At 36.5% G+C, this 14,887-nt stretch overlaps 1 protein-coding gene across 8 annotated transcripts in view; it reads right to left on the reverse strand.

Annotated features, from left to right (window-relative positions):
* CDKAL1 (CDKAL1 threonylcarbamoyladenosine tRNA methylthiotransferase) overlaps nt 1–14,887 on the reverse strand; it is a 662,780-nt gene that overhangs the window by 633,768 nt on the left and 14,125 nt on the right. For 6 of the 8 annotated variants that reach the window (XM_077886100.1, XM_077886099.1, XM_077886094.1 and 3 more), the window contains 2 exons: nt 11,019–11,193; nt 9,650–9,762 (listed from right to left, as the gene is read on the reverse strand). In XM_077886100.1, the coding sequence (XP_077742226.1) occupies nt 9,650–9,762; nt 11,019–11,188 (283 nt within the window). In that variant the 5' untranslated portion in view covers nt 11,189–11,193. Of the gene's footprint in view, nt 1–9,649; nt 9,763–11,018; nt 11,194–14,887 lie in introns of those variants that run through there. The other 2 variants (XM_077886102.1, XM_077886101.1) reach the window with 1 other exon arrangement.

Below are 14,887 nucleotides of genomic sequence, written 5' to 3' on the forward strand. Positions count from 1 at the left end.
TTGTCAACAGATACATAAAAAGATGCTCAAAATCACTTATCATCATGGAAATGTAAAATCAAACTATAATGAAATATCACCTGACACCTCTCAGAATGGCTAAAATCAAAAATACAAGAAACAACCGTGCTGGTGAAGATGTAGAGAAAAAGGAACCCTCTTGCACTGTTGGTAGGCATGCAAACTACTGCAGTCACTGTAGAAAACAGTATGGAAGTTCCTCAAAAAATTAAAAATAGAACTACTTTATGATCCAGTAATCACACTATTGGGTATTTAACCAAAAAATACAAAAACACAAATTCAAAGGGATACATGCACCCCTATTTATAGCAGCATTATTTGCAATAGTCAAACTATGGAAGCAGCCCAAGGGTCTATCAACTGATGAATGGATAAAGAAGAGGTGGCATGTATACTCACACACGCACGCAGCACGCGTACACACCCATACACACAGAGTGGAATATTATTCAGCCATTAAAAAGAATGAAATCTTGCCATCTGTAACAAGATGGACAGAGCTAAAGAGTATCATGCTACGTAAAACAAGTCAGTCAGAGAAAGACAAATACCATGTGATCTCACTCATATCTGGAATTTAAGAAACAAAACAAAAGGGCAAAGGAAAAGAGAGACAAACCAAGAAACAGACTTGTAACTTTAGAGAACAAACTGCTGGTCACCAGAGGGGAGGTGAGGAGGATGTGAAACAGATGACAGAGATTAAAGAGTACACTTACCATGATGAAAAAAAAGAAAATGTTATATTCTGACTTGACATTATCACAAAGCATTTCTAAAATATAAATTGTAAAACCTCTTTTAACAAAGTAGGTCTGACTTCACTATATCATAAAAGAGTATATTAAGAGCTTCACCATTTACTAAAATAAGGCTCTTCCTCTGCGAAAAAACAATAAACTTTTCATGTGCTGGAATCCACATCTAGTTCTAGTTCATTTTCACATCTTCACACTTCCTAGCACTACACCTGTAACACACATCATGTTCAGACAACACTTGCAGAATGAATAAGATACAAATATGCAAAAGAAACATTAAGAAGTGTAAAAAGCCCAGCAATTTAAAAATTATTTCTTTGAAACCAGGGGCACCCAAGCTAAATGCCCTATTCTGACCTACATAAACTTATCACATATATTCCGTGTATATAACTCACATTATTCTCTTATGTCTATGAACTGGCGCCTCAGTCAATGGCCTTACAAAGGACTTTTTTCCACTAACCAAAAGCACAAGTTATGTTCGCTCACGGCATGCACAGCTACAAACTAAACATAACAACTTCTCTCCAGCATCTCTCCTTCCTCTGACCTATCTCTATCTAAAATATCCCTCAAGTATATCAATCAATTAATAACCAAAGTAAAGAGATACTTAGATAATAACACACTAATAGTAGGAGACTTTAACACAGCACTTTCTGCAAATGACAGATCCTCTAAGCAGAACATCACCAAAGAACCAGGGCCTTAAATGATACACTGGACCAAATAGATTTCACAGATATATACAGAACTTTTCATCCAAAAGCAACTGAATACACATTCTTCTCAAGTGCACATGGAACTTTCTCCAGAATAGACCACATACTGGGTCACAAATCAGGTCTCAACCAATACCAAAAGATTGGGATTGTACCCTGCATATTTTCAGACCACAATGCGTTAACCTAGAACTCAGTAACAAGAAGAAATTTAGAAGAAACTCAAACACATGGAGATTAAAGAGCATCCTACTAAAAGATGAATGGTCAACCAGGAAATTAGAGAAGAACTAAAAAGATTCATGGAAGCTAATGAAAATGATGATATAACCGTACAAAATCTTTGGGATACAGCAAAAGCGGTCCTAAGAGGGAAATACACTGCAATACAAGCCTCCCTCAAAAAATTGGAAAAAACTCAAATACACAAGCTAATACACACCTAAAGGAATTGGAGAAAAAAACAGCAAATAAAACCTACACCAAGCAGAAGAGAGATAATAAAGATTCAAGCAGAACTCAATGTAATAGAGACCAGAAGAACTGTAGAACAGAGCAACAAAACCAGGAGTTGCTTCTTTAAAAGAATTAATAAGATAGATATACCATTTGCCAACCTTATTGAAAAGAAAAGAGAAAAAAATCCAATTAATAAAATCATGAATGAAAAAGGAGAGATCACAAGCAATACCAAGGAAATACAAACGATTTTAAAAAGGTATTTTTAGAAGCTACATGCTAATAAATTAGGCAATCTGGAAGAAATGGATGCATTTCTGGAAGCCCAAAAATTACCAAAACTGGAACAGGAAGAAACAGAAAACCTGAACAGGCCAATAGCCAGCAAGGAAATTGAAGCAGTCATCAAAAACCTCCCAAGACACAAAAGTCCAAGGCCAGATGGCTTCCCAGGGGAATCCTATCAAACGTTTAAAGAAATAATACCTATTCTAATAAAACTGTTCTGAAGGATAGAAAGGGATGGAATACTTCCAAACTCGTTTTATGAGGCAAGCATTACCTTGATTCCAAAACCAGACAAAGACCCCACCAAAAGGGAGAATTACAGACCAATATCCCTGATGAACATGGATGCAAAAATTCTCAACAAGACACTACCCAATAGGATCCAACAGTACATTAACAAGATTATTCACCAGGATGCCTGGGTGGCTCAGCGGTTGAGCGCCTGCCTTCGGTCCAGAGTGTAATCCTGGAGTTCAGGATTGAGTCCACATCGGGCTCCCTGCATGGAACCTACTTCTCTCTCTGCCTATGTCTCTGCCTCTCCCTCTGTGTGTCTCTCATGAATAAATAAATATTCAAAAAAAATAAATAAATAAAGCAAGGGTTTAAAAAAAAATAAAAGAAGAAGATTATGCACCATGACCAAGTGGGATTTATCCCAGGGAATGCAAGGACGGTTCAACACTCGTAAAGCAATCAACATGATAGAACACATCAACAAGAAAAAGAACAAGAACCATATGATCCTGGGGATCCCTGGGTAGCTCAGCGGTTTGGCGCCTGCCTTTGGCCCAGGGCGTGATCCTGGAGTCCCGGGATCAATTCCCGCGTCCGGCTCCCGGCATGGAGCCTGCTTCTCCCTCCTCCTGTGTTTCTGCCTCTCTCTCTCTCTCTCTCTCTCTCTCTCTCTCATAAATAAATAAATAAATAAATAAATAAATAAATAAATAAATAAATCTTAAAAAAAAAAAAAAAAAGAACCATATGATCCTCTCAGCAGATGCAGAGAGGGCTGCCTGAGTGACCCAGCGGTTGAGCATCTGTCTTTGGCTCAGGTCGTGATCCTGGGGTTCCGAGATCAAGTATCACATTGGCCTCTCTGTAAGGAGCCTGCTTCTCCCTCTGCCTATGTCTCTGCCTCTCACTATGTCTCTCATGAATAAACAAAATCTTTAAAGAAAAATAGATGCAGCAAAAGCATTTGACAAAATACAGCATCCATTCCTGATCAAAACTCTTCAGAGTGTAGGGATCGAGGGAACATTCCTCAATATCTTAAAAGCAATCTATGAAAGCCCACAGCAAATATCATTCTCAATGGGGAAAACCTGAAAGCCTTTCTCCTAAGATCAGGAACATGACAAGGATGTCCACTCTCACCACTGTTATTCAACATTGTACTAGAAGTCCTAGTCTCAGCAATCAGACAGCGAAAAGAAATAAAATGCATTCAAATCTTCACAGATGACATGATACCATATACATACAGAAAACCCAAAAGACTCCATCCCAAGGTTGCTAGAACTCATACAGCAATTCAGCAATGTGGCAGGATACAAAATCAATGCCCAGAAATCAGTGGCATTTCTGTACACTAACAACGAGCCTAAGAAAGAGAAATTAAGGAATCAATCCCATTTACAATTGCACCCAAAACCATAGATACCTAAAGAATAAACCTAACCAAAGAGGTAAAGGATCTATACCCTAAAAACTATAGAACACTTCTGAAAGAAATTGAGGAAGACACAAAGAGATAGAAAAACATTCCATGTTCATAGATTGGAAGAATAAATATTGTGAAAATGTCTATGCTACCCAGGACAATTTATACATTCAACCCAATCCCTACCAAAATACCATGGATGTTCTTCACAGAGTTGGAACAAATCATCTTAAGATTTGTATGGAATCGGGATCCCTGGGTGGCGCAGTGGTTTAGTGCCTGCCTTTGGCCCAGGGCGCAGACCTGGGATCGAATCCCATGTCGGGCTCCTGGTGCATGGAGCCTGCTTCTCCCTCTGCCTATGTCTCTGCCCCTCTCTCTCTCTCTCTCTCTCTCTGTGTGTGTGACTATCATAAATTAAAAAAAAAAAAAAAATTCAAAAAAAAAAAGATTTGTATGGAATCAGAAAAGACCCCAAATAGCCAGAGGAATATTGAAAAAGAAAATCAATGCCAGGGGCATCACAATGGCAGATTTCAAGCTGTATTACAAAGCTATGATAATCAAGACAGTATGGTACTGGCATAAAAACAGACACATAGATCAATGGAACAGAACAGAGAACCCAGAAATGGGCCCTCAACTCTATGGTCAACTAATATTTGACAAAGCAGGAAAGAATATCCACTGGATAAAGGATGGTCTCTTCAATAATGGAATTGGAAAAACTGGACAGCCACGTGCAGAAGAATGAAACTAGACCATTCTCTTACACCAGACACAAAGATAAACTCAAAACAGATGAAAGATCTAAATGTGAGACAAGAATCCACCAAAATCCTAGAGGAAAACACAGGCAACACCCTTTTTGAACTTGGCCACAACAACTTCTTGCAAGATACATCTTTGAAGGCAAGGGAAACCAAAGCAAAAATGAACTATTGGGACTTAATCAGGGTAAAAAGCCTCTGCACAGCAAAAGAAACAGTCAACAAAACTAAAAGACAACCTACAGAATGGGAGAAGATACTTGTAAATAACATATCAGATAAAGGGCTAGTATCCAAGATCTATAAAGAACTTATTAAAATCAACACCCAAACAATCCAATCATGAAATGGGCAGAAGACATGAACAGAAATTTCACCAAAAATGACACACACATGGTTCCTCAAAGAGTTAAAAACAGAGCTACCCTACGATCCAGCAATTGCACTACTGGGGATTTACCCCAAAGATACAGATGTAGTGAAATGCTGGGACACCTACACCCCAATGTTTATAGCAGCAATGTCCACAGTAGCCAAACTGTGGAAAGAGCCACGATGTCCTTTGACAGTTGAATGGATAAAGAAGATGTGGTCTATATATACAATGGAATATTACTCAGCCATTAGAAAGGATGAATACCCACCATTTGCTTTGATGTGGATGGAACTGGAGGGTATTATGCTGAGTGAAGGAAGTCAATCGGAGAAGGAAAATCATCATATGATTTCACTCATACAGGGAATATAAGAAATAGTGAAAGAAACTATAAGGGAAAGGAGGGAAAATGAGAAAAATTAGAGAGGGAGACAAACCATGAGAGACTCCTAACTCTGGGAAACAAACAAAGAGTGTGGAAGGGGAGGTAGGTAGGGGGTTGGGGTAACTGGGTGACGGGCACTGAGGAAGGCACTTGATGGGATGAGCACTGAGTGTTATACTTTATGTTGGTAAATCGAACTTCAATAAAAACAAAAAAACATATACAAATAAATATGATAAAGTAAACAAAATATCCCTAACATATTTCTATCTAAGTGAGAGCTATCCCTAAAGCAGTACCTTGGGAGACTTACTCCACTACTGGAATAAGCAATAGTTACAAATTCTTTGATGAAATTATAGGAGTTGTGAGATTCTGAAAAGACCCAAAAACAATAAGAATCACAGCTATAAATATTTTTTGAAACTCTCTACAGCAGTTTTCAGAATCTATTAAGATTAAAAAACAGCTTACTCTTATCTAAAACTGCCTTCAACATTAAATCAAAATACTTAATTTATTGGCTTCAAATGACCTATGATTAGTCTAACATTACATGTACTCTGAAAATATGAAGATCTGCCACCAGTAGAGGACACTGAAAATACTTCCCCAGCATCTCCAAAGAAATAATCCAAGAACAATACCCAAAGGCAGCATAATCGGGGAGAGAAAAAGTTCAGTCTATAAAAATTGCTTATTTGAAGAAACAACACCCTTATAATGTATGCATTCAAATCATGTTTCTTTAAAAAGTCATGGTACCAGGGCACCTGGGTGGCTCAGTGGATGAGCATCTGCCTTCAGCTCAGGTTGTGATCCTGGGGTCCTGGGATCGAGTACCGTATCAGGCTCCCCACAGGGAGCCTGCTTCTCCCTCTGCCTATGTCTCTGCCTCTCTCTGTCTCTCATGAATGAATGAATGAATGAATGAATGAATGAATGAATGAATGAATAAGCAAGCAAGCCATGGTACCTATAGGGACACTTTCACTGTTTTCCATGCATCTATGTATCCATGATACAATTAATTGTTCTGAGTTTTAGGGAATTCCATCATTTTGCCTTGGTAGGTCTCATTCTTTGAAATGAGAAACTAGCGAGCACTATTTTAGAACTTATGAAGATCTTTTCCCTCAAAATAGGAAGGGTTTGAAAGTAGCACTGGACAAGAATTAACTGCTCAGAGTCAAGCCTCTACGAGATTTCACTATGTGATAATTATGTTCCCAGATTCCCAAAGTTAAAGATTTTTATTTATTTATTCATGATGGAGAAAGAGAGAGAGACAGAGACACAGGCAGAGGGAGAAGCAGGCTCCATGCTGGGAGCCTGACGAGGGACTCGATCCTGGGACTCCAGGATCTCGCCCTAGGCCAAAAGCAGACGCCAAACCACTGAGCCACCCAGGGATTCCCCCCAGATTCCCAAAGTTAAAAGCAATTTCAAGTATATACCCATATAATCTGTCTTTTGTCCCCAAAGAGTAAAACTATTATTGGGAAGTGAAAGCTAATTTTTAATTTCTTGTGTACTTTTTTCAATAATCTGTGCATATTTTACATAACCTATATTTATACCTATTTGACATCAAGTAATCAAGTATAAAGTTAAAACAAAATTTTAATATTAACTTGATTAATAAAACATTTGATTAATAAAACACTTGATTAATAAAACATTTTAAATTATTTAACAATAATAATTTTTATAAAATCCTACCACTCCATAGTAATGAAAGACTACTGGTACAGATAACCCAGAAATTACTCATCTCATATATTTAATCTAAGTATAAAATCGAAATATAAAATATATTTAAGTGTCTTACAAAAGCTACTATTGTTCATACTTCCTGGGCCTACAGAACCTGACTGGTGAGGAAAGTGACTCCACCACAGTCTGCTGTATGCCAGTCAGCCTAGAATTAGACACAGACTATAAATTTCTAAAATGGGGGCATTCCACAGTACATAACATTAATAGAAATATATATAGGTAATGCAACTATATAAAAGTGATATACCACATTAATAGGAAAAATAAATTTCATACTCAAGTGATTGCTTCCTTAATTCTCTCTCTTTACTATTCCCAAATAAGAAGCCAGAACTGGGTATACATAACAAAACTCTGTATTCTTATATAAATACATCAGGACTATTGTTCTACTTTTATTATTTAGAAAAGTATTGTCATAAGACCAAGTACAAACTGCTAATGGGCTAAAATTTAAATTAAAATGTATCAGATATTTAATACCACCTAGGGAAAAAAATCAAGCTCATTTTTTTAATATTTTAGGAAATTATAGGCTATTGTCTTAACACTCAAAGTGCACCATCAGAAGGTATTAAGGCAAACTCACACTAATTTACATTAAAAATTACTAATGAATACAAAAAAAATTCCTTTTTGAGATAAATAATTCTAAAAGCACATTTTGATACTTTTATCTAAGAAAATTTTAAGGGTGACTTTACTGTCTAAAGAATAAGTTATCAAAAACACAAGTTAAGACATTAGGACCATTTAGCTGCTGAAGGAAGAAGTGAGTTTCCAATCCTTCCAAATTCTCACAGGCCATCTGGAGGCTAGGACTCTGCCGATCACACAGGCAGAGGCAACTGTGAAGTACAGAACAGTAGTCAACAGCAGTGTTTTGATGAGATGGAGACTTCACACTGTCTGGGTGATTTAAGGCAGGACAGCACACAATCCTTCCATTCTCATTCATGAAGTAGGGATGCCACTATTTCCTCATCTTCCTCCAAAAATCAAGCATGCTAACATACATGAAGCACTGGGTTAGTGCTTGTCACAAATTCAGGCCCCATTTAACACACGTGCTAATAAATACAGTAACACAGACACATATACATGCCATGTACTATATATACCTATTTGCTAGTGTGGTACACTGAGAGAACCCAGAAGCAGGGACACTTCACAGTGGCAATAAGCACCGAATGTCCACAGCTCTCATCTGGTTCTTCTTATGAAAGGGATCAGGACTCCCTGGAAAAGTGGTTGCCTCCAAAGCTGGGGATGGGAAGATATGAGACTAGGACATCTTGTGGTGTCAGAAAATCAGGAAGTGCTCAGAAAAATGGGTGCATGTTGAGAAGCCACAGGTGCCAGCCTGAACAAGGTCCTAATTTTTTTAATATAAGTTCCTAAGGCGAAAGCTGGAACAACGGGAGCAGCAAATTAACAATGATAGTGTTGGACTGTAGCCCAAAGAACTGAAAAATCAACATGGAAGTTCATACTGATACATATAAAGGAAACAAGGGGAGAAAGGATAGTCTTTCTTTACAGAATTCCAATTAATAACAGTGGAAGAAGAAAATGATAATCATTCAACAAACTGTAATGACTGTTGCAAACTAGTTGCATGGACAGATACTAAAATTCTCAGACACTAAAAATAGTAGAGAAAAGGCTGAGGAGAAACAGGATATTTACTAATTGCAATGAGAAAAAACAGTAACTTTCCTGTGGAGAAGTCTGGCAGACACGGTCCACTGGTCCTGACTCATTACAAACTCCTCCGCCCCCGGCCCCCAATCTGATGTATTGGGAAGAACTCAAAGTACCCTTCTTGCCAAGACTGCATACAGAACCTTATTCTAATCACATCCAACAAACCCAAGTTGAGGGACATTCTACAATATAACTAATAACTCTGGTTTTCCTCAGAAGTTCACAACACAAAGGACAAGAAAAAATTGAGAAACTGTCACAGACTGAACTAGACTAAGAAGACATTACAAATAAATATAAAGTGAGAGCCTAGATCAGATCCTGGAACAGAAGGACATAAAGGGGAAAAGAGCAAAATTCAAATAAGATCTGCAGTTGAGGTAAAAGCAGTGCTCTAATGGTAACTGCCCAGTTTATAATTACAGTATAATTATGTTACATGTTAATATTAGGGGAAGGTGGGTAACAGACACGTAAACTGTAATTTTACCACTTTTCTGTAAGTCTAAATTCATTTCAAAATAGTTTTTTGAAGTATTTCTAAAATATCTGTAATTATCTAGACAGTGTATAATAGCTATCATTTTGTTTTGCCTTAAAATCATTAAGTTCTGTTAAAATATGCTTTAACTGCTGAAGCTAAAATATCTAACTAAAAAACCTAGCTCTGAAATATTTAATCAATAAAATACATTACAGTTCTCATTACCTGTAATTTCATATCCATAAGCAGCTAGTTGTCCAGCCATATATTCTCCATCTGAATTATTATGAGAACAACCCCATGTTCGCATCCAAATTTTCTGTATGCCTGGAATGGTGCTATTAAACAATCAATTAAAAAAAAAATAAGTCTCATCAGAGGATTTTCAGAACCAAAAAACACAATATGATTTCCGGGCATATTATTCAAAAGCACACAGCAATCCATTCACAATCTATTCATGAAATGCACCAACTTAATCCACAATCAAGTGTTACACCAAGCCTATAATCAAGATAAAATAACCACAGAATTCTAATTTAAGACTCTCTACATAACAAGATCTCCCTTTTTCTCCAAATTGTATCTTACATTCAGTACTACTGAAGTTCTATCACAAAGTTAAACTCCTAGAAAGAAAAATACAAACAATAGCAAAGAAAATGGTTCTAGCAACAGAAAGAAAAACTAAGTACATCCACCTGCTGACTCCTACATATTAGTTACAATCTTTATTTTATAACTTATAGATATAAATAGCCGAATCAAAACAGAAAAACTATCACCCTATAGCATCATAATTAAGTTTTTATTCCATACACAAAAATAGTTATAAAAATATAATATTTTTAGGAAGAAAGGAAAGGGCTTTCAACTTTGACTGTCATAATAATTTAAAATTAAATAGTAATTACCTTAAAGACATATTCAAAACAAATTTGATAAATTTCAGGCATTAAAATATAAGAAAAGTTTAAATTTGCAGATTTTAAAAACTTACTGTTCCAAACAAAATAATGAAGTGTATTAAAACTTTCAACACTTTCCTATCTAAACAAATGTAGGCGTATTTGTTTAGACAAACAACTGCATAATCTTTTCCGGCTAAGTTATATTAGAATTTCACTCAACTACAGACCTAATAGAATAAACAGCACATGAATTTATTTCTGCCCAATGCCTTTAGCTGATCCATAGGCATTTGTAAATTTATTAAGAAAAATGAAATACCCAAACCAACAGTGTCTCATAAGAATTACATCTTCAAGTAAAGCTTTCAATTTGGAAGTAACACAACACTATATACCAGTTACAATAATATCATCAAGAAGATCCTGAGGCAGTGGACGTGGGGTGGGGGACTCCCACATTTGTGCTCAACAGTGCTCTTGCCCCTGTCCTCAAGAAACATGCCATCTGACATCTTTTTATTTTTTTTAAGCAATTACTATGTTAAATTTAAAACAATTCAAATAAATCTACATATCTGCTCTCAAAGGTTCAAATGATTTTCAGAAAGAGACATTACCTATATGACATAAGGGAGTACCAGTTCTTCCCTGGTAGGATACTAAACATAATTTCAAGAGCTTACCTATCGCTTGGTGGACTGTTTTCCTCTTGCAAATACTTTTGGGTATTTCGTTTTCGTGCCTTTGGAACAACGTGCTTTCGTGCGGAATGCCTATCTTGTGGCTTTAAATCTCCCTGTGACACAATATCTTCTATGTCGTCCAATAGTGTGTCACAGGATGCAGAAGGCATCTTCTCTATAGGAAAGTTATAAATGATAGAAGGACATCAGAAATCTGTTTCATGTAGCATCACCTACAAAACATTCTTGGCTGATCTTCAGTCTAATAGACCCTTTAGATTTAACCTCAGGTTTACAGAAAATGCAAAAGATAAAGGCATGCAAGGAAACAATCAGATAAATCCTACTGATAATGGGACATCCTAAGGTCCAACTGGATCTAGTCCCTCAACAGATCACTATCATGGAGAAAAAAACAGGAATGGGACTATTCATGCTTAAAGTAGACTTAAAAGCATAACAACTAAATGTAATTCAAGTTCTTGGTTATATCCTACTTTGTCCAAAAAGCTGTGAGATATTTTGCAGGCAACTAGGGACATGAGAATATGAAGTGGGTGTGAAAGTATACTAGGATATTACTATAAATCATTAGGTGTAGTCTTCTTATGTTTAAAAATCTTATTTCTGACATTGTGTACGTGATTTTACTTTTTATTTACTATTTTTAGAAATCTTTCTAGAGATACGTATTAAATATTTGGAGAATAAATATCATTATGTCTTTAATTTACTTTAAAACAATAAAAATAGAGTAAGACATATAGGAAAACATTTACAAGTCTTAAATCTAAGAAACTGGTATATTGCTGTTACTTATTCTATTCTACTTTCCTGAATGTTGACAATGTTCATAATTAAATAAAGAAAATGTGGATACTTCCAGGAGGATAGAACAGACATACTTTTCCTTATCCCCCACTAAATACAACTAAAACAATGGACATTATATAAAAAATAAACATAAGAAGACTTTGGAAGGCTGAGAGAAGAAGGGAAACTGGCTAGGGACTTTGGAACCCAAGGAACAAAACAATGGTGAGTTGCTTGGTGTTTTTTTTGCCTCCTATATCCCAGACTTGAAGCTGAAGAAGCCAGCAAACCAATAGATGCAGACAATAAAAGTCACCCACAGGGACGCCTGGTGGCTCAGTCAGTTAAGCGACTGAGAAAAATCAAATCAACCTTTTGGAAGAATCCACTAGCTGCTGCTATAAAAGCATGCACCCTCTGCTAAAGACCATCAGACAGGGAACCCTGGGTGGTGCAGCGGTTTAGCGCCTGCCTTTGGCCCAGGGTGTGATCCTGGAGACCTGGGATCGAATCCCACGTCGGGCTCCCGGTGCATAGAGCCTGCTTCTCCCTCTGCCTATGTCTCTGCCTCTCTCTCTCTCTGTGTGACTATCATAAATAAATAAAAATTAAAAAAAAAAAAAAAAAAAAAAAAAGACCATCAGACAGCACTACAATCCAGACCATCCATCTTGGACTAACTGTTCACAGTGACTGGCAGCCTTTCTCTGTTCTGGTCTAACTCACTCAACTTTTGAAATGCCTATTAGCAAACAAGAGTACAAATCACTTCAAAGATTAGAGACTAGGGGCACCTGGATGGCTCAGTACATTAAGCATCTACCTTTAGCTCAGGTCATGATCCCAGGATCATGGGATCATTGGGCTCCCTGTGCAGCAGGGAATGTGTTTCTCCTTCTACCTCTGCCCCTGCCCACCCCTTGCTCGTGCATTCTCTCTTCACTTTCTCTTTCTCAAATAAATAAAATATTTAAAAAATTAAAAAATAAAAATAAATAAAAGCCCCCCACAAAAGCCTGTTCTCTTTGCAAAGAACAAGAAAAGAGGTAGTCTAGTGAAACAGAAAACTTTTAGACAATAACAATTCTATCCCATAAAACAAAACAAAACCCACAAAACACAAAAGTATAGTCCCATCACCTGACTTCTGTTGAATCTGTAATGAGGCACCCCAATACACTGCACCAGGGTAGAATTAGAGAAGGCTAAGTACGAACCCTGCACTTCCAAATCAACCAACCAATCAATAATGAACCTCCAGCCCCATCCCAGTCAAGACCAAACTGATATACAAAATTAAATTCCTATCAAAATCCCAGCAAGAGGTTTTGTAAGCATAGATAAGATTGTTCTAAAATTTATAACAGAAAGGTAAAAAAATAAATCTGAAACAATTGCGAAAAAGGAATAGTGGGAAGAATTGGGCTGCTCAATTTTAAGACTTATTATACAGCAACAGTAATCAAGACTGTGTGGTATTGGTAGAAGAATAGAAATATGAATCACCAGAACAGAGAACCTGGAAATAGACCCACACAAATATGACCAAGTGATTTTTCACAGAAGTACAAAAGCAATTCAATGAAAGATAACCTATTACTGAAGCAATGGGACATTTATAGACCAAAAAAATGAACCTCAATCTAAGTTTCATATCTTATACGAAAATTAACTCAAAATGCATCATGAACTTAAACGCAAAATATAACACTATAAACTTTTAGGAACAATCATAAGAGAAAATCTTAGACCTAGAGCTAGGCAAAGAACTCTTAAACCTGATATCAAAAGCACAGTCCACAAAAAAACAAAAAATTAATAAATCTAGACAACACCAAAATCTGCAAAAGACCCTTTTGAGAGCATAAAAAGTCAAGCTACCAAGTGGAAGAAATTTTTTAAAAACCATCTATCTGACAAAGGACTGGTATCTAGAATTCAAAACACAATAGTAAAGGGGTACCTAGCTGGCTTAGTTGGTGGAGCATGCATCTCTTGATCTCAGGGTTGTGAGTTTGAGCCTCATGTTGGGTGCAGAGACTACTTAAAAATAAAATCTTAAAAAAATAAAATCACAATAGCAAAAAAAAAAAAAAAAATCCAATTAGAAAATGGACAAAAGACACAAAGACATTTCACCTAAGAGGATATACAGAAGGCAAATAAGCAAATTTGAAGACAGTCAACATTACTCCCATCAGAGAAATATAAACTTAAACCACAATAAGGTATCACTACACACCTATCAGAATGACTAAAAGAAAAAAAATGACAACACTAAAAGCTGACAAGGATGTATAGAAACTGACCACTCACACAATCTTAATGGGAACATCAAATAGCATAACCACTCTGGAAAACAGTTTGGCACTTTCTTAAAAAACTCATCATGTAACTACCATGTAACCTGGCAATTATACTTCTGAGGGTTTATCCAAGAGAAATAAAGACATATATTTCCACAAAAGCCTAAACACAAATGTTTGTAACACCTTTCTTTATAATAGTCAAACCCAGATGCCCTTCAGTGGGTGGAATAGTTAAACAAACTGTAGTACATCCATACCACAGAATACTGCTCAGCAATAAAGTTTTCCATTGATAGGTACAACAACCTGGATGACTCTCCAGAGAATTATGCTACATAAACAGAGCCAAGCCCAAAAGGTTACATACTCTGGTTACATTTATATAACATACTTGAGGCTGAAGTTAACAAAATAACAGAAATGGGAAACAAAACAGAGGTTACCAGGGACTAAGCAGAGGATGGGCAAGAGGTAAGTGAATGTGACTATAAAAAGGCAACATAAGAGATCCTTGGAGTGATGGAAATGTTGTTCTACATCCTATCAATGTCAGTATCCTGGCTGTGATACTATTTTACAGTTTTGTAAGATGTTACCATCAGGGAAAACTGGATAAACCTTACAGCATCTCTACATAATTTTTATTACTGTAAGTGAATCTACAGTTATGTGAAAATAATTAAGAAAAAAATTATCTGGAAAGAAAAAGGAATATATTTGAGTACACTACTGAAAATACTACTACTA

This window comes from Canis aureus, chromosome 37 (assembly GCF_053574225.1).
Source record: "Canis aureus isolate CA01 chromosome 37, VMU_Caureus_v.1.0, whole genome shotgun sequence".
Classification (NCBI taxonomy): domain Eukaryota; kingdom Metazoa; phylum Chordata; class Mammalia; order Carnivora; family Canidae; genus Canis; species Canis aureus.